The sequence below is a fragment of the Eupeodes corollae genome, chromosome 1 (assembly GCF_945859685.1).
Source record: "Eupeodes corollae chromosome 1, idEupCoro1.1, whole genome shotgun sequence".
Taxonomy (NCBI): Eukaryota; Metazoa; Arthropoda; class Insecta; order Diptera; family Syrphidae; genus Eupeodes; species Eupeodes corollae.
Window position 1 is genome coordinate 80664957 of NC_079147.1, and position 20768 is coordinate 80685724.

At 37.5% G+C, this 20768-nt stretch overlaps 1 protein-coding gene across 1 annotated transcript; it reads left to right on the forward strand.

Moving 5' to 3' along the window:
* Positions 1–372: 372 nt before the first annotated feature.
* On the forward strand, positions 373–18170 carry LOC129953987 (DNA-directed RNA polymerase II subunit RPB2). The gene is made up of 6 exons (XM_056067561.1): positions 373–566; positions 767–990; positions 10109–12505; positions 12574–12895; positions 17444–17604; positions 17678–18170. The coding sequence occupies exons 1-6, from the start codon at positions 545–547 to the stop codon at positions 18080–18082; spliced, it is 3531 nt and encodes a 1176-aa protein (XP_055923536.1). The 5' UTR covers positions 373–544; the 3' UTR covers positions 18083–18170.
* The last annotated feature ends 2598 nt before the right edge of the window (positions 18171–20768 follow it).

Genomic DNA, 20768 nt, shown 5'->3' on the forward strand with positions numbered 1-20768 from the left:
ACAAAAGGTAAATCAACAAAAAAGTAAACAACAGTTTAAGCTTAACCACAGTGTCAAATGTGACGATTGAGGTTGCTCATGGCAAGACATAATATGCCCAGTCAAAAAAAAAACTGGGTTGCGGATGAGATTGATGAAGAGAAGTTGGATTGGATTTTACTCTTGTGGAGCCTCAGGGTTATTGAATCACAAATATTTTTTAAACAAAATTACCTACAGAGTTAGAAAAATGCACATGCAAATTAAGAAAAAAACAGAATTATCAAATTTTTAAAACATACTGTACTTCGAAATTACTCTGAATACGTTCATTTCACTTTGAAGTGCAAATGACGTTTTGCAATTTTTGACAGAACAATACAACAACAACAACTAACCGCTTTAAAACTTCATTTCATGCGGTTCGGTGAAAATAGTGCTCCGTAAAAAAATTAAAACTATTACTTTTAAAATACATTTACTTCAAATATGAATTTTAAATCAATAACATAAACAAATACATTTCAATCTTAAAATATAATTACCTTATAAAACAAGCCCGAAAATGATGTACGACAATGAAGAAGGTAAGTGCGATGTAGAAAATCAAAAACCATCGACAGACGACAGTGACAAACGAGCCAGCGAAACGCTCAACGGAGCACCATCGATGTAAATTTACTTATAAAGATGGCGGCCTGTTCATTGTTGCTGCTGTTTTTGAATTTGATTGATTTGTGAAATTTGGTAACGATTTTATTGATTCACTTTTGTTTTTGCTTTAAAGAAATATACGAAGGAGAAAATGCAGAAGAAATTTCTCACGAACTTTGGCAAGAAGCTTGCTGGATCGTCATCAACGCCTACTTCGATGAGAAAGGTTTGGTGCGACAGCAATTGGACAGTTTCGATGAATTCATTCAGATGTCTGTGCAGCGAATTGTTGAAGACTCGCCGGCAATTGATCTTCAAGCGGAGGCTCAACATACATCTGGAGAAATTGAAACACCGGTAAGTGTATGAGACTGTGATAATTTTTACTCTTCCAACGTTCACGTAAGGCGATCTGAACTTCAAAGACGCAGTCAACTGCATTATTTGAAAGGAAATTTTGACCAAGACAATTTATTTGCTGTTAAGGTGTGAATTTTTTCAAGTTTGGAACTTCACTTCACTAAACTTTATCTTCAATTTTTCGCATAGAAATAATAGGTGCTTTTTCCTTTTACATTTTCACAAGAATTTTTCTTGTACAAATTTAAGTTTTGAATTTAGTTAAAAGTATTAAAGTTCAGCTTTCAGTTCAGTTAATATTTTGACATGAGTAATCTAGACCTGAGAGTAGGTGAGATTTTTCTTAACCAACTTTCCACAAAAGTTGCCTTTAATAAAATTTTAAACAAATACTCAAAGTTGGTCTTTTTTAAGTTTTGATTTTAAAAAGGACCCGTTTTTGGTACAGTAAATTCATTTTGCATATGTAAATAAATGTGAAAGATAAAAAGATAATATTATGACGTTCAGAAGTGAAATCAAGTCATTGATTTTCATCTCGGGGAATTCATCAAGATCTTTAAGGAATGCCCTTCCCAAGCTTAACATTGTGGACAGGACAAGACACTTACGGAGAAAGTGAATCACAGTTTCCATTTCATGGTGGTCTCCGCAGCTATGGCAGTGAATATTTTTAGGGATACCCAGCTTTCCTGCTCTTCTATCGGCTAATGTCAGATACATATTGCAGTGGTCCTGGCTATATTATGCCTGCGTCTGCATTAAAGTTCGATTGATTGGTTTTTGTTATAGGTAGGCCATATCTTCCTGGATATAGTACACTTCGTTAAGCTGTTCCACCTATTTAGGTTGGATAGCTCATCCCGAAATTGTTGGAACACTATACAGGGTCCTGATTATGAGGTTCGCGGCGGATGATTTTCAATTCGACCTTTCAAATTCGACTCGCGTCGTATTTCATATGATTTTTCAGTGATTTGACACTTTTGGTTTGACTTCTTCTTCCTATATTCCAGTGATTTCATACTTTTGGTTTTTCTTTAAAAACTCGACGAGAGCTTAAAATTGATATCGATTTGTTTGCTTGTTTTTATCGTTCCTTAAATGAATCGAATTACAAAAGGCTTCTGATATAATTGCACCAATCCTTGAGGCAATTTTTACCAGCTGTCTTTACCTGGTCCGTGTTCCCTCGGCATGGAGAGAAGTTAAAGTTGTTTTTATACCTAAAGCAGGTAAATGCTCCCAAGTCAATCCTGAAGATCTACGACCTATAAGTCTATCATCATTCCTTCTTAAGACCCTGGAAAGATTGATTGATATCCATTTAAGGGCACGTATCGATACAAGACTTCTGTCTTCGTCTCAACATGCCTTCTGTAAGGGTAAATCGGTGGAAACAGCGTTACACACTTTAGTACGCACCATCGAATATTTCCTCCATCAAAAAGAGTTCACTTTGGTTGCTTTCCTTGACATCGAAGGTGCCTTTAACAACGTGGACACATCTGCAATCACATCTGCACTGACATTTCTAAATGTAGAGAGTTCGCTTCGGGAGTTAATTCATTTAATGCTTACTAGCAGAATAATTAACTCAAAACTGGGCAACTCTTCTTGCAGACGATTCGTTAGTAGAGGGACACCGCAAGGTGGTGTTCTATCCCCTCTCCTCTGGAACCTAGTGGTGAATGAAATCCTAACTAGTCTGGATGCGGAGGGTTTCAGAGTGATAGCTTATGCGGACGACGTTGCTATAGCAGTTTCAGGAAAGCATCTTAATATCCTAAAAGAACCCTTACAAAATGCCTTAGACAGACTAATACTTTGGGCTGATCGGTGTGGACTGGGTGTTAACCCACACAAAACCGATCTGGTCTTATTTTCGAGGAGATACAAAATTCCATTTGTCAACCCTCCTTATATTAAAGGAATCCAATTAAAATTCTCAGAGGAGGCTAAATACCTAGGTCTTGTCTTAGACAAAAAACTAAATTGGAAACGCAACGTACAGGAAAGAGTCAAAAAAGCTACTGTAGCTCTCTTTTTCTTGCAAAAAAGCTATTGTTAATAAATGGGGTTTACAGCCCAGAATCACGCATAGGCTAAACACATCGGTAATCAGACCGATTTTAACGTACGGTGTGACAGTATGGTGGACTGCTTTAGAGAAAGGTATAAACAGGGATAAGTTAAATAAAGTCCAACGTTCAGCCTGCCTATGTATAAGCGGATCGCTTCGCACGACCCCGTCTGCGGCACTGGACACCTTGCTCTACCTTACACCTCTTGACATATTTAGCAAACAAATAGCTGCAAGCTCTGCTATTCGCCTCAATGCTTCGTCGCAGTGGACTAACAACAACATTGGCCACTCCGTAATTCTAAGGTACTTAGAATCAATTCCAAAGCACACAGACTGCACCATCCCCCAACTACAATTCGACAGGAATTTCCAGATTTCTATACCTACCAGATCTTTTTGGGAGGATAGGACATTCTTAGAGGATGACTCAATCCACTTTTACACAGATGGCTCAAAAACCAAAGAAGGGGTTGGTGGTGGTGTGTACTCTGAACGACTCAAATTAAGGCTCTCATTCCGCCTTCCCAATCATTGTAGCGTGTTCCAGGCGGAACTTTTGGCGATTGGGGAAGTCTTGTCTTGGCTCAAAGAAAACGTGATATCAACATCTGATATCCGTATTTTCTCCGACAGCCAGGCCGCTATCAAATCTCTGGACTCTGTCTCTACAAACTCTATAACAGTCCATAACTGTCGAGCATCTCTAATGGAGATGGCGCAGCAGTTTAATATTCAACTTTGCTGGGTGCCGGGCCATAGAGACATTCCAGGTAACTGTAAGGCAGATGAACTCGCCAGGAACGGTACAGTACAGCCCATCCTACCACGTTTGGCAAGTACCGGCATACCAATCGCTACTTGTAAACTGCTACTAATGCAAGACGCTGCGAGGAGGGCAGGCACCAGGTGGACAAACATCACCACGTGTCAAGCCACAAAAAACATCTGGCCAACACTGGATTTAAAACGTTCAAGGTGCTTGCTCTCTCTAAGCAGATCGCATATAAGCTCGATAATAGGTGTCATAACCGGACACTGTCTAATAAGAAAGCACGCCACGAGACTAGGCGTATTCTCAAATGACTTTTGCAGAAGCTGTATGGACGAGGAAGAGGAAGAAACGGTTCTTCATCTTCTCTGCACATGCCCTGCTCTAGCTCGAAAACGCAAGAATTACCTAGGAGAATTCTTCTTTAACAATCTAAACGATCTAAATCATATCAGTATAATCAGCCTCTCACGTTTCGTAAGGGACTCTAACTGGTTCCATTGAGCTTAGGAGGAAGCCTCAAGATTCATGTGGTATCACAATGGGCCATTAAACTGGCCTAAGTGTGTCCGTTTCCATCTTCTTGGACAGCCACTATAACCTAACCTAACCTAACCTAACCTTAAATGAATTTTAAAATTTTATATTTTATTGTGGATAAATTATAAGAACATTAAAATAAAGCTTAATCACATTTTTATATAATTACGATCAAAATCCACGAAATCGAACAGTGAATAAATAATAAACACTCTTTCGCCTGTGAATACGCCAAAAAAAAGCTATCTGATTTCAACTCCTGAGCAAACATGACATTTCAAATTAGCTAATTGGTCGAATTCAAAACGAAGAAGGCGAAAAAGCGAAACCAATAATTGAAAGATGCAAACTCGCTTGCATTCGCCGCGAATTCCATAATCAGGCCCTAGGATGTTGTCGCTGAATTGATGCCATACAAATCGCCTGGCTGTCAGTGCCGGTAGCCGTGTTTCTATTTTAGTTTGGGTTTGATTTTACTATTTTGCATACTTCTCTGATTGTTAGTAATTGAGCTTGAAATACACTGGCACTATTAGGTAGCCGAAAAGACTTGACCCGCCAGTAAAGATAGTGTTATAGAAGTCTTTCGTAACCACACTCCAAAACCTTTTTGGCAAGGAAGATGACTTTAAAATCTTTACTAAGGCAAGGGTGCAGTAGACGGTAGCCATCGCATAGTTATCCTCTGAAATTAGTTCGTTGGTTTTGCCATGCCCATAGGGTCTGGAAGCCAACGCTTTTATTCTTTAAGCCTCAGCGCGCTGCACAATACTAAATATTTAAGATGTAGGTCTATTGGTAGGATGTGCAGAATAACATTTAACGCATCTGTTGGGCAGGATTGAAGGGCCCCTGTAGTGCACACGCTAGCTATTCTTTGAACCTACTTTAGTTTCTTGATATTGTGTTTCTTGTTAAGAGCAGGCCATTACACAGTGGATCCATAAGACAAAATACGTAAAACGACATGTGCACGTCCAGAAAACTATCTTCGATTGAAAGCCCCACTTACTATCGATATAACTTTGCCCATCATTGAGATGATCTTCAAAAGAAGTCTAGATTTGGTCTATATACTTCAGCGATGGAGAGAAGTAAGGGTAGTTTTCATTTTCAAGGCGGGCAAATGCTCGCATGCTACATCTAAAGATCTAAGACTTATTAGCCTATCATCATTCATTCTCATAACTCTGGAACGATTGATTGATATCCATGTACGTAATAGCATTGATAATAGACTCGATGTCTCAGCATTCTCAGCAAAGGGAAATCGGTAGAAACAGCTTTGCACACTCTGGTAAGAACTATCGAATACTCCCTAGAGCAAAAGGAATATACTTAGGTGGGCTTCCTGGATATTGAGGGCGCTTTCAACAACGTTGACACATCCGCTATCACTCTGCTATGACGACCCTAACCGTCGAATACTCAATCTGTGAGTGGATTAATCTAATGCTAAAAAGCAGGATCATCAACTCTAAGTTGGGGGATTTTTGTACGAAAAGATCTGTCGGTAGAGGCACTCCACAAGGTGGTGTTCTGTCCCCTCTCCTGTGGAACATAGTGGTTAACGAACTGTTAATATACCTAGAGAGGGAAGGCTGGTTGCGTATGCCGATTTTTTTTATTTTGAATCTAGTTACGCTAATTCGAATGCAAGTTCAGCATGGACAGCCAAATATTTGTCTTTTAAATGTGAGACTGATATTGGTTGTTTAGAGTTAAATATTTCCGAGATTGAAGATGGTCTCTTGAGTTTAAATGATGACAATAAACCAGGTCCAGACGAAATTCCACCTATTGTTCTTAAAAAATGTGCTGCTTCTCTAGATGAACCGCTTTTCCTAATTTTTAATAGCTCTTTAAAGAACGGCGAATTTCTTCCATCATGGAAGAAATCATTTTTAAACCCTATTCACAAATTAGGGTCTAAACAGCAAATATGTAACTACCGTCCGATTTGTAAATTGTCATGTATTCCAAAACTTTTCGAGAAATTGATATATGAAAAACTAACATTTTTAGTTAAGGAACACATTTCACCGTTACAACATGGTTTCGTTGCAGGAAGATCCACAATGACTAATCTTTCTATTTTCTCCAATTTCATTTTAAATAATCTCGAAGAAGGACATCAAATTGATGTAATTTATACCGATTTTTCAAAGGCATTTGATAGAGTAAGTCACTCTATTTTAATTAAGAAATTAAAAAACTTTGGATTTCATTCTATGTTTTTGAAATGGTTGGAATCTTATCTTAAGGGTCGAGTTCAATTTGTTTGCATTGACGAAGTTATCTCAAAATCAATTTTGGTTTCATCTGGCGTGCCCCAAGGTAGCCATCTTGGACCACTTCTTTTCCTAATTTTTATAAATGACTTACCTAGTATTTTCCTTAATTCCAGTCAACTTCTTTTCGCCGATGACCTAAAGTTTTTTCGTTGCATAAAATCTATTAATGACTGTCATCTCTTACAAGACGATATTTCGAAATTATCCCAATGGTGCAAGAAAAACCAATTATCATTAAATGTCGCTAAATGTCAATGTTTTTCTTTTTGCCGCAACTTTTCTGAAATCAATTTTGAATATAATATTGAAAATCAAGTTCTAGAAAGAGTAGGGGAGAAGAAAGATCTTGGTGTTGTTTTTGACCCTAAACTTAACTTTGTTAAGCACATTGAATTTAGTGTAACCAAAGCAAATTCCATGCTCGGTTTTATCAAACGCAATAGCATAGACTTTAAAGACCCTTTTACTCTCAAATCGCTTTTTACCTCATATGTAAGACCAATCTTGGAATACTGTTGTGTTATCTGGAACCCTTTTTATAACATTCAATCTAAAAGAATTGAAATGGTCCAAAAAAAATTTACAAGATTCACTATTCAAAAATTTGGGTGGAACATCGAAACTCCATCATACAAAACTAGATGCCAACTTTTAGGTATTCAATCACTTGAAAATAGACGTAAAATGTTTTCTGTGATGTTTATAAGTGACATTTTATCATACCATATCAAATGCCCATTTTTGTTGTCTTTAATAAATTTGTATGCTCCATCGCGACAACTTCGAATACGTTGTTTGTTTCGAGAAGATGTACACGGAGTTAATTACGCGAAAAATGAACCTATAACCCGCTGTGTCAAAGAAACAAACTTAATTTTAAATTGTATCGATTTTGATTTTCAATTAAGTAGATCTTCATTTTAATTGATTTTATATTTTGATCATATGTATGAACGAATTAATTATATATTTTAATTTATATTTTATTTTTTTTATACTTCTGATATTAATTATATTTTAAGTATTAAGTTAGTTTAAGTTTATTTAAATAAATTGTAAACATGTAAATATTTATCTAGTAGTCTAATTGTAGATTTTTAAATCTAATATTGATGAATAAATAAATAAATAATTTGTTGTTGCTAGAAAAATGCACTTAATATGCTCACTAGATGGGCTGATCACTGCAGACTTAGTATTAATCCTCAAAAAACAGATCTCGGAAATACAAGATCCCATTAATTGTACCTCCTTCAATATAAAGGTGTACCACTAATTTATTCCAATGAAGCAAAATATCTTGGCCTGATATTGGACAAAAAATTAAGTTGGAAACCTAACATTCAGGAAAGAGTTAAAAAGCTACAGTAGCTCTTTTCCTTTGCAAGAAAGCCATAGGAAGCAAATGGGTTTTTTAACCTCGCATAACCGATTGGCTATACACAATTCGTTGCAGTGGACTGGAGAAAGTCACATATTACGACAAACTCAGCAGAGTCCAACTCACTGCGTGTCTCTGCATAAGCGGGGCATTGAAAACCAAAAACTCCTGGATGACAAAAGCAATCATTTTTATACAGATGGATCCCAGACAAATGAGGGAGTTGGTAGTTGTGTGTACTCAGAAAAGCTTAATCTAATCATCTCATTCCGCCTCATTAATCATTGTAGCGTCTTCCAAGCGGAAGTTTTAGCGATCAAAGAGGTTCTCTCCTGGCTAAGAGAGAACCTAATATCAACTTCTGATATTCGCATCTTCTCTGACAGTCAGGCTGTTATTAAATCTCTTGACGGTGCCTCAACCAAATCTCAAACGGCCCTCGATTGTTGATCGTCTATTATGGAGATGGCGCAGCAATTTAGCATTCACCTCTGTTGGTTGCCGGGCCGCAGAGACATCACAGGAAATTATAGAGCCGATGAACTCGCTAAAAATGGAAATGTCATTCCTATTTCGCCTGAAAGGGATAAGATAGGTATACTGTTAGCTTCATGTAAACTTCTGCTAAAAGAAGGAGCTCTTACGATAACAAACTCTAGGTATCACAATTTACCAACGTGCGCAGCCACAAAACTCATGTGGCTTTCACTGGACCTAAAGCGCTCTAAAGATTTGTTACAGGACACTGTCTTATAGGCAGACACGCAATATGACTTGGTGTAGCCTCAAATGACTTCTGCAGGAGCTGTATGGATGGGCCAGAAGAGGAACCAATCTCTCACCTTCTCTGCACTTGCCCTGCTCTTTCACTAAGACGCAAACTTTATCTGGGAGACTACCTTTTCGATAATTCCAGTGAAATAGCTAATAAGGATATCAAATATCTTCTTCGCTTTATAAAAAGCTCATAATGGTTCGACTTGTAAGAAGTAGTTCTCTAGATTCATGTGGTATCACAATGGAGTGTGTGGGTTCTGTATCCGCAGCCATTTTAACCTAACCTACCTAAGGCCCCACTTTATACCAAAGGTTTTTTTTTTACAGGCGTGAAAGGCAATGCAGGCGTTCTTAATCCGTTCTTCAATGTTTACATTTCAGTTTAGTTTGGGATCTAGAACGACTTCTAGATATTTCGCAGTGGAAGATAAAGAAAGAATTCGACCGTTCAGTCGCAGTAGGGTGAAGGCATGGGTGGTCGCAAAGAACATCATTTCAGTTTTGCTAACTTTCTCTAGAGCCACCTTTGTGATTTTGCTAATCACTATTATTGGTCGAAAACACTTCATGATTCATGACCACGCCTACGCACTTTACATATAAAAATTACATTAGACTGTCTCTATGTATCCGGTACATGATTGAGATAGAGAATTCCTTTGAAGTTAGTCTCCAGCTGTGCTTTGTAGTTTTTGTTTCATAACTGGTAGTACTCCATCCACACTTGGAGATTTAAAGGCTTCCTCTTGTAATATAGGAATTAATTTGTTTTACATTGGTGTTTGCAGATCTAACCGTTTCGGGATAGCAATTATTGCAGCCCTTAAAATGAGTCGCCATCAGTACTTAAAAGGTCTCAGCTAGAGAGGCTGTCCACAATCCATCTAGGTTTCTTCAGAAAACTCTGAAAATGAGTGTTTTGTTGTTTTTTCATTAAAATGCCAGGGATGTTATCAAAATTTAAATTAGGCAAAACAGTTAATTAGTGAATAAAAACAGGTTTCAACCTACGATTCAACTCTATAGTTTTAATCAACTCTGAAGTTGAAATTTGGGAGTTCTCTTCAAGTTGAGCAATAGTCAAAAAAATCGACCTAAGTAGGTTAAGGTATTTGACGAAGCTAAGTCGTCTACTTGAATGAGTTTTAACACTGTTAGTTTGCACAAAATAACTTTTGTCTTATAAAATTGTAATCAGCAGCATCAATTATGTACATAAAAGATTACTTTGAGATCGTTTGCTTAAATCTTTATTTATTTATTTTCAGCCTCGATTTTTATTAAAATTCGATCAAATTTACTTATCGAAACCAACACATTGGGAGAAGGATGGTTCGCCAAGTCCTATGATGCCGAACGAAGCCCGTCTGCGTAATTTAACCTACTCAGCACCCCTCTATGTGGACATAACAAAAACAAAAATTCTCGAAGGCCAAGATCCCGTCGAAACCCAACATCAAAAAACTTTCATTGGTAAAATCCCGATTATGTTGCGTTCGACATATTGCCTCCTTAGTCAGCTATCCGATCGTGATTTGACAGAATTGAATGAATGTCCATTGGATCCCGGTGGCTACTTCATTATAAACGGTTCGGAAAAGGTCTTAATCGCCCAAGAAAAAATGGCAACCAATACTGTGTATGTGTTCAGCATGAAAGATGGCAAATATGCTTTCAAGTCTGAAATTCGTTCGTGTCTGGAACATAGCTCACGTCCCACATCGACGCTCTGGGTGAATATGATGGCTCGTGGTTCGCAGAATATCAAGAAATCGGCCATTGGTCAGAGAATCATTGCAATCCTGCCGTACATCAAACAGGAAATACCAATCATGATCGTGTTTCGAGCTCTAGGATTCGTCGCCGACAGAGATATCCTTGAACACATTATTTATGACTTCGATGACCCTGAAATGATGGAAATGGTGAAGCCATCTTTGGATGAAGCTTTTGTGGTGCAGGAGCAGAATGTAGCTTTGAATTTTATCGGAGCTCGAGGTGCTCGTCCGGGTGTGACAAAAGACAAGCGTATAAAGTATGCTAAGGAAATCCTACAAAAAGAAATGTTGCCTCACGTGGGGGTGTCGGATTTCTGCGAGACAAAGAAAGCATATTTTCTGGGGTACATGGTTCACAGACTGTTGTTGGCTTCTTTGGGTCGTCGTGAACTCGACGATCGGGATCACTACGGCAACAAACGTTTGGATCTTGCTGGTCCATTGTTGGCATTCTTGTTTAGAGGTCTCTTTAAGAATCTCATGAAAGAGGTTCGGATGTACACACAAAAGTTCATCGATCGTGGAAAGGATTTCAATCTAGAATTGGCCATCAAGACAAATATCATAACTGACGGTTTGAGGTATTCATTGGCCACAGGAAATTGGGGAGACCAAAAGAAGGCTCATCAAGCTCGTGCCGGAGTGTCTCAGGTGTTGAACCGTTTGACTTTTGCTTCCACTTTGTCCCATTTGCGACGAGTTAACTCGCCCATTGGTCGTGATGGTAAGTTGGCCAAGCCACGTCAATTGCACAACACCCTGTGGGGCATGTTGTGCCCTGCCGAAACTCCTGAAGGAGCTGCTGTCGGTCTGGTAAAAAATCTGGCTTTGATGGCTTATATTTCCGTCGGATCTCAACCATCACCCATCTTGGAGTTCTTGGAAGAATGGTCGATGGAAAATTTGGAAGAAATAGCTCCGTCTGCCATTGCAGATGCCACTAAGATCTTTGTCAACGGCTGCTGGGTGGGAATTCACCGTGACCCTGAACAATTGATGGCAACTTTACGAAAATTGCGTCGTCAGATGGACATCATTGTCTCGGAAGTGTCTATGATTCGAGATATTCGTGATCGTGAGATTCGAATCTACACTGATGCCGGGCGTATCTGCAGACCTCTGTTGATTGTCGAAAATGGCAGCCTGCTGTTGAAAAGAAACCACATCGAGATGTTAAAGGAGCGTGATTACTACAACTACAGTTGGCAGGTATTGGTGGCGTCTGGAGTCGTCGAGTACATTGACACTCTGGAGGAGGAGACCATTATGATTGCCATGTCACCTTATGACTTGAAACAAGACAAAGATTATGCCTATTGTACTACCTACACTCACTGTGAGATCCATCCGGCTATGATTCTGGGCGTTTGTGCATCCATTATTCCATTCCCCGATCACAACCAGTCGCCCCGTAATACATATCAAAGTGCTATGGGTAAACAAGCTATGGGAGTTTACATAACCAATTTCCATGTTCGGATGGATACCCTGGCTCATGTGCTCTATTATCCCATGAAGCCTCTGGTTACAACCCGTTCCATGGAGTATTTGCGATTCAGAGAGTTGCCGGCGGGAATTAATTCCATTGTGGCTATTCTTTGCTACACAGGGTACAATCAGGAGGACAGTGTTATCTTGAATGCTTCTGCTGTGGAGAGAGGATTCTTCCGATCGGTGTTTTACCGTTCATACAAGGATTCTGAGAATAAACGAATCGGTGATCAAGAGGAACAGTTCGAGAAGCCTAACAGGGCTACATGCCAGGGTATGCGAAATGCTCATTATGACAAGTTGGACGATGATGGTATCATTGCCCCAGGTATTCGTGTATCTGGAGATGATGTGGTTATTGGAAAGACAATAACCTTACCAGAAAATGACGATGAGGTAAGTTCGAATAAGAATTTTATATTAATATAAATATTTTAATTAATTATTAACATTTTGAATTTCAGTTGGAAAGTACAACGAAACGTTTTACTAAGCGAGATGCTTCGACTTTCTTGCGTAACTCTGAAACTGGTATTGTCGATCAGGTGATGTTGACTTTGAACAGTGAGGGTTATAAGTTTTGTAAGATTCGTGTACGTTCGGTACGTATTCCACAAATTGGTGACAAGTTCGCTTCACGTCACGGACAGAAGGGAACCTGTGGTATACAGTACCGTCAAGAAGATATGGCGTTTACAGCTGAAGGACTAACACCAGATATTATCATTAATCCTCACGCTATTCCATCTCGTATGACAATTGGCCATTTAATTGAGTGCTTGCAAGGTATGTTATATTTATTAAGGAATTTAAAAAAAAAGTCATGTACAGATAATCTTGGTAAAGATGGAAACTGAAACAGTCACGATGAGGTGACCTCATGTTGTCAAAAATAGTATTTTTTTGCAAACTGGTTGCATCTTGTTTTAATGTGGCACAGGAAAGAATTGAATTCAAACCTCTGTAAGAAAATATTAGCAACAGTAGTTAAAGTAGTGATTAACTGTTAACAGCGCCAATTTACGTAAAATTTTTTTTAATGGTATAAGATGGTTAACTTTTGTTTTGTAAAAAATCTCAAAAAATAAGTCGACGTCGGTATCTAAGCCCGTTTTCAATACAAGTCCTTTTACTCGATTTATAAAGCTAATTTAGTATCAAAGATTGACATAACTCCTGTACTTGAGATTGTGAAATATTTATTAAGATAAATCTTCCTTCACACTCATGCAGTTGCAAGAATATTGACTGTATTACATTAGCATACAAATATCAGCTTGTCCGGATAGTAACCCGCTTATTGTTCTGAAGTGTTGTTCTTCAACACTTTCAAAAACAACAATGCTTCTTAATGACCGACTTTTATAGCAACGGGTCAGCTGTTGATGTGATGAAGAAATGTGAAACAAGTCTAAACAACGTTTTGGATAATGTGAGATTATTGTGCTTGTTATTTCAAATGCATTTAGACAGTTTGAATTCTGATTATCACAAAATAAACGTTGGTATACCCCAGAGTTCTGTTTTTTCTCCGACACTCTTCCTTTTGAAGCTGGGTTCTGTATATTCGCTTTCACTCGGATTGGAAATTGAAATCTTTTCAAAATATAAATTGGAGTCCCGAAATTTATTTTAATAGATATCGATTTCATTTTTTTCGAATTTAAAACGAAGTGAATTTACGTGTTCTACATTTTTATTTTTGCGATTTTAAATTAATTTGAGTTCGAGCAGATTAAGTTAGTGTGAGAGGAAATTATTAAAAAAAAACAATAGCACTTCAAGTAAAAAACCTCAAGTTTTGTATAGAAAGAATTTTTGTCGTGTTAAGTTGCTTTGCATTAGAGGTAAGGGACAAAGGACTTAAAATATAACACACCAAATGTATTTTCTATATCGAAAACAACGCTCTTTCAAAAACGTTTAAATCATTTAGAAACTATACTTCTATACCAGAGTCTTTCCCAACCCATTTTCGGAAACTTTTTAGAACGAATAAAAACATACGAAATTATACACATTATGACAATGTGCATGCTGTTATGTACTGAATCTCTTTCTTTAGCCGCACAAAACGAATGTGTAATGCTTTACCAGGCTCAGAATTTATCACTCATTACAATGTGCAGACATCTTATTTTACATTGAAGGGCAATTCCAAAACTTACTTACAATTAATTGTTTATTCTTTGGTTATCAAGAAGGTATCAAAAAGTTCAACATATTATGTTCATATTTATTTCTTTTAATTAGGTATCACATTCAAAGTTCAACTTTTCTCTTTTTTAGTCAAAGTCATTAAAAAATGAGAATTTTCAATCTTTTTTTGTCACTGAATCAGGGTAACCGAAAAATATGTCCTAAAAAACTAGTTTCAAGCGCTTATAATGTACCCTTAAAAATCAAATATAGGCTCTCAACACTATTATTTAAGAAAGAAAAAAAAATTAACAAAGCAAATTCATTTTTGAATAAAAGAAATTTTTCAATGTCAGAGATCAGTAAGAAATTGCAACTTTTTGTTGCAGTAAATAACTAACATTTCACTAAAATTTTTGAAAATTAAGCTTTGTCTGTTTGATCGAAAAACACTTTTATACATGGAAAAGCTCCGTTCAATCTTGAAATTAGTGATCGTGACAATTATTTTTAGTGCAAATTGCAATTATTTTTAGTTTTTCGAACCCAGCATTTTTTTCCATTACATGTACTACTTTTTTCTTCACTGATTTTGCAGCCTTGCTGTTAATGCTGTAGATTGTCTTCACCGCATAACTTATAATTTGTGTGCTGGTATTGAGCGATAAACTACGTGATTCAATTTCAATTTTTGGTCAATATCAGCATATTAATTTCTTATTTTTTAACATAATCGGTGAGTGCATGTGCGAGACATGTAACATGCATTATTTTTGGGTTGATAACTTGAATAGCATGTGCCGCACCATATACGGAGCAGCATCTAATAAAATAAGTAAGATCGAGTCTTTATTAAAATTTTCACCCAGAATTTTGTTGCCATAATTTACGATTGGCACTGGTTTATAAATGTCCAATAAACAATCACTAAAAATGGAAAACGACGCCGGAAAATCCGTTGATTTTTACTGCCCACGAAAATGCTCTGCCAGTAACAGAATCATTCACGCTAAATATCATTCATCTGTGCATTTGAACATCGTCGACGACAACCCCGCAACCTCGGTAGGATGGGTGTCGGATCGAAGGTGTATGCCATTTACCGTGATATCAGACGCATGGGAGAAAGACGTTCTTATTACTAAGAGCTATTAATACAACGGGAATTTTACATGAAAGAATGTGTAATCCTAAATCCTTAGAACTTAGAAATAAAATTTGATTTCCTTATTTCTTTTCGTGCTAATGAATTCCAACCGAATCATCGAAGAGCCGGACGATGATGGTTGAGTGATTTGTCATTTCCGGTTGAGCTTCATTTAATACAAATGTTTCTTTGGGGAACGTCTCATCTGGATTCAAAATTCCAATGATAACTTTTGCAACATATCTGTTTGCTGCGTCTGTTGTCTCGGTCATTAAAACCCATACAAATCGATTTTATATTTTTTTTTTTACAAATTGTGAACATATTTTTAGCGAAATGTTGTTTCTGAAGGAATTTTGTGCTCGGTATGTTTTTCCAAAAAGAACGAATACTTTCATTGCGAATTTTGAACAAGGGTATATCTGCCCCCAAAAAATCTCTTTCAAATTCTGTATGTTTTGAATCACTCGAAGATTCTCCAAAGAACTGTTGCGTTTCATTCTTCGTTTTTATTGCTTGCATATTTTGCCCTAACAGATGACGTTTAAAAAAAAGGAAGATTTCAGTCTCGTGTTAATAGTGATGTTAACAAAAATTATGTTCAAACATATTTTTGGTTGCCCTAATAATAATATAGCATCCTAGATAAAGTTTCGAATTCACTTCGATAAAATTTGGAAACAAAATTTCCAAATTTTATCGAAGGTCCTTATCAGTGTGGTCTTAGACCAGTAAAGCCCACAGTCGATCAAATATTCACATTAAGGTACCAATTACTGGCATATGCTGATGACATTGACATAATCGGAAGAACTCAGCGTGATGTATTGAGCTTTTAAGAGTATTGAGGCAGAGGCGCAAAAATGGGTTTAACGGTTAATGAGGGCAAAACAAAGTACATGCTGTCGTCAAGAAAGGACATACAACACCAACGTCTTGGTCAAACTTCACCATCGACATACGTAACTTTAAGGTAGTCAAGGACTTCGTTTACCAAGGCTCCTCTGTAAACGCAGAAATCAAACGCAGAATAACTCTTGCTAACCGCTGTTTCTTTGGACTAAGAAAGCAATTGAGTGGTAAAGTCCTCTCTCGAGGGACCGAAGTGTTGCTATATAAGACCCTTATCATCCCCGTCCTGCTATACGGTGCAGAAGCATGGACCATGACAAAAGCGGATGAAAGCACCTACGGTCCCGTATGCATCGAAGGGGTGTGGAGGAGAAGATGGAACGACGAGCTGTACGGGCTATACAGCGACGTAGACTTAGCCAGAAGGGTAAAACTCCAACGACTAAGATGGCTGGGTCACGTAGAGCGCATGGAAACCAATGCTCCGGCCCGGAAAGTCTTCGAATCCTCACCCACAGGACAGCGCAGTAGAGGAAGACCGCGGATCAGGTGGCGCGCACAAGTGGAAGGTGACCTCACCCAACTTAATTAATTTCAAAATTTAGATCAATCAGGTTCTTAACTAAATATATGTAAATTCGAATACTTGCCACATCCCTTAAAAAGCTGTTCACTTTACTAGCGTGACATTTTAGTACCCGTGGCATGATGGTTAGTGCGTTGGACTGTCATGCTAGAGGTCTTCGATCCCTGCCTATGCCATCTAAAGTCTTTTCACGGGTACTGCCTCTTGCGAGGAATTGACAAATTCTCCAAGAGTAACTATTGTCATGAAAAAGTGCTTTCTCAAAATTAGCCGTTCGGAGTCGGCATATAAACTGTAGGTCCCCTCCATTCCTGACAACATTACTCGCACACAGGAATGGTTGAGAGTTGTAAGTCACTAGGCCTTGGTTCTCAACGGACTGTCGCGCCACCCAATTTATTTTATTTTATTTAGTTTTGTCGTCTAATAATTTCACCTAATTCCCTTCTCAATATAACTATATATAACTTTGAGTAAGCACCATTTAGTTTAAAGCACTTAGTATTGAGGTTCTTAGATCCCTTATTAAAAATAATGGTTCAGGACTAATAATTTATATGTTAGACGTTAATTTTTAAATAAAATTTAATTTCTTTTATTATCTTTTAAGGCAAGCTTGGTTCAAACAAAGGAGAAATTGGTGATGCAACTCCATTTAATGATGCCGTCAACGTACAAAAGATTTCCACTTTCCTCCAAGAATATGGTTACCATTTGCGTGGCAATGAAATCATGTACAATGGACACACTGGTCGAAAAATTAATGCCCAGGTAAATTGAATAAGAAAGACAACAATCTCTTAAAAGCCATTTACCATATATATATATATTTTTTCTTTCTCAGGTATTTTTAGGGCCAACCTACTATCAGCGTCTCAAACATATGGTGGATGATAAAATCCATTCCAGAGCTCGTGGTCCTGTACAGATTTTGGTGCGACAACCTATGGAGGGTAGGGCTCGTGATGGTGGTCTACGTTTCGGTGAAATGGAACGTGATTGTCAGATATCCCATGGAGCTGCACAATTCTTACGTGAGAGGCTGTTTGAAGTCTCGGATCCTTATCGCATTCACATTTGCAATTTCTGTGGATTAATTGCAATTGCCAATCTGCGTAACAACACATTCGAGTGCAAGGGATGCAAGAACAAGACTCAAATCTCTCAGGTCCGACTTCCGTATGCGGCCAAGTTGTTGTTCCAAGAACTGATGTCAATGAATATAGCACCACGTTTGATGGTTATTTAAATTATTGTTTCTCCTCTTTTTTGTACTAAAACGTATTTAAAATTACAAGACACAAAAACAAAATAAAGAAATTACAAATAAGAAAATATATTTTCGTTTTTTTTTTAAATGTGCAGAAGGCCAACGAGTCTACAGTCAACAAATGGGCAAACGAGCATGGATTGGAGATATATTCAATTTATTTCGATTGATAGATTTAATTGGTTGTGCAAGCTGCTGCATCAAATCAACAAGTCTAAAAGCAACAATAGAGTGTTGGGTTGTTATGTTGAGGCTTGGTCGGATGTTTGTCTGTCACATAATTGAATTCAACTCAGTTGCATTCAAGTGCATTTTCTTACTTACACCAGGTCTATTTTGCTATATATGTGTTTTTTCCAATTAATAACTTTATCAACTTGCATTGTTTTCTTTTTTTTTGTGCAAAATTACAAATTAATTTAGGTGTTGATTGATGTGTTTTTGGTTGGTAGAATTTAGTTTTTAAATTTGAAGAATTTCTATTTCAAGTCTTAATTCGTGTAATTGACATTTTTATGTGCGAATTGATTTATTAGGTGATTTGCTGTTTCTTGGCCAATATAATCAAAAACACAAAAATGGAAAGCTGAATTAAGTGCTTTAATTTGATTTGGCATTTTTGGAAGTTTCAAGTACGAATATTATTTTCTGGTTGACATACCGCACACTTATCTGTATCTGTTGAATATGAATTTGGATATGAAAAAAGGAAGAGGAAATAATTGTTTTCCTAACATGATTATCTTCAACTATCCATGACTTCTCCGCTTGTATTTTATGGTCCTTAGTAAAACTTGAAAATGACTTAAATCAAAAAGAACATTTTTTAAATGGTCTTTCAGCTTTAAACAATTTTAATAAATTTATTCATAGTATTTGCGTTGTTGGAAATTTGGGGGCAGTTTGTTCACGATGAATTATCCCAAATTCTTGATTAAGACACTTGGTAAACGAACGAATACGAATTTAAACCAAAGTTTCAATATCAATTTTCTCCGAAAAGATGTAAGTATTTGTTTCACTGTACGCTGAGATAAACCATGAGATCACTAGTTGACCTATTGCTACGAAAGCTTTTCTGCCGGTTATTAGCTGATGATAAATAAGCGTTTAAATGACCTTGGCGGGGGAGGAGTATTCGCCCTTTTTAGGGTCTGGCTGAGAAATGGTGTTTTCCGTCCGTGTTGAAGAACACCTACATATATTCAAAAAAATAGGGAGGGATTAGTGAATGTCTTATTCTTTTAGGACTTAAACAACTGAAGAGCTTGAAAGACGATTCGTCCCATAAAATCGTTTACGCTCTCAAGTACAGGAGAATTCATTTCTTCTCTAGCAGCTTCGAAACAAATAAGATCTATTTATTAAGCTTACTAGAGAGGTCCGTAAAGCTGGAAACTCCACAATCGAATTTTGAAATTCTAATGATGCAGAAATTTGGGGTTCTTTATGCTAATTTATTGCTCTAATCCTGAATTGGTTCAAAAATCCCTTTTTCGAAACTTATGGTGTTCCCAGCTTGACGTCAAGCTCGAAACACTACACCTTTAGGTTCATAATTTCAAAAAACCGATGATTAGGGAATGTAGGGCTCTTTTAGGGCTCCTAAGTAAGCGAAACTCCAAATTAGTATCTCAACCCCTTACCCCCTAAATTGAGTCGCAAATTTGAAATTTTTGGAGACTTTCTAAACCGAACAAAATTTTAAAATCTAATGATTCTTTGTGGAATATTAAAATTGACACGAGACTTAAGGTGCAAAGAGATAATATTTTCATTTATGAGTTTAAAAATAAACAAATAAACACAAACCATATATAAGAACGTCTGTTCTCAAAACTCGCCATATCAATACGTTTTAGTCTATGCCGATAAGGTGGAAGATGGTAGGAACATAGTCTTTCTTATTTTTATAAATTTATACTTACTTACTTAAGGTGGCGCTACAGTCCTGAGTGAACTAGAGCCTCACCAAACAAACTTCTCCATCTAGCTCGGTCCCCAGCTAGATAGATGTCTCCAGTTTCGCGCTCCAAGTTTGGTGAGGTCACTTTCCACTTGTGCTCGCCACCTGATCAACGGTCTTCCTCTACTGCGCTGTCCTGTGGATGTGGATTCGAACTTTTATCATTGGTTTCCATGCGCTCTACGTGACCCAGTCATCTTAGTCGTTGGACTTTTACCCTTCTGGCTAAGTCTAAGGCGCTGTACAGCTCGTCGTTCCATCTTCTCTTCCACTCTTCAAATCTCATGACAGCGCATCACCTTCTCTAAATCCTTTTTTTACATCGAAAGGTTCTGTTAAGATGTTTCCAACCTTTATGGAGCAGCGTGAATACTCCATGGTCATCCTGCACCTGCACAAACGGACGAGTTTGGCAGAGATGCCAAAACTAGACATGGATCTATACAGCTTGTCCCTGTAGATGCTGTCATATGCGGCCTTGAAATCGATGAAAAGATGATGGGTGTCGATTTGGTGTTCTTGGGTTTTTTTTCAGGATCTGCCGTAATGTGAATATTTTATCAACTGTGGACTTTCCTGGTCTAAAACCACACTGATAAGGTTGTTGACGATGGGCTTTAGACGTTCACATATTATCAGAGAAGATTTTGAAGCGATGTTAAGTTGACTGATTCCTCTATAGTTGGTGCAGTTCAGATG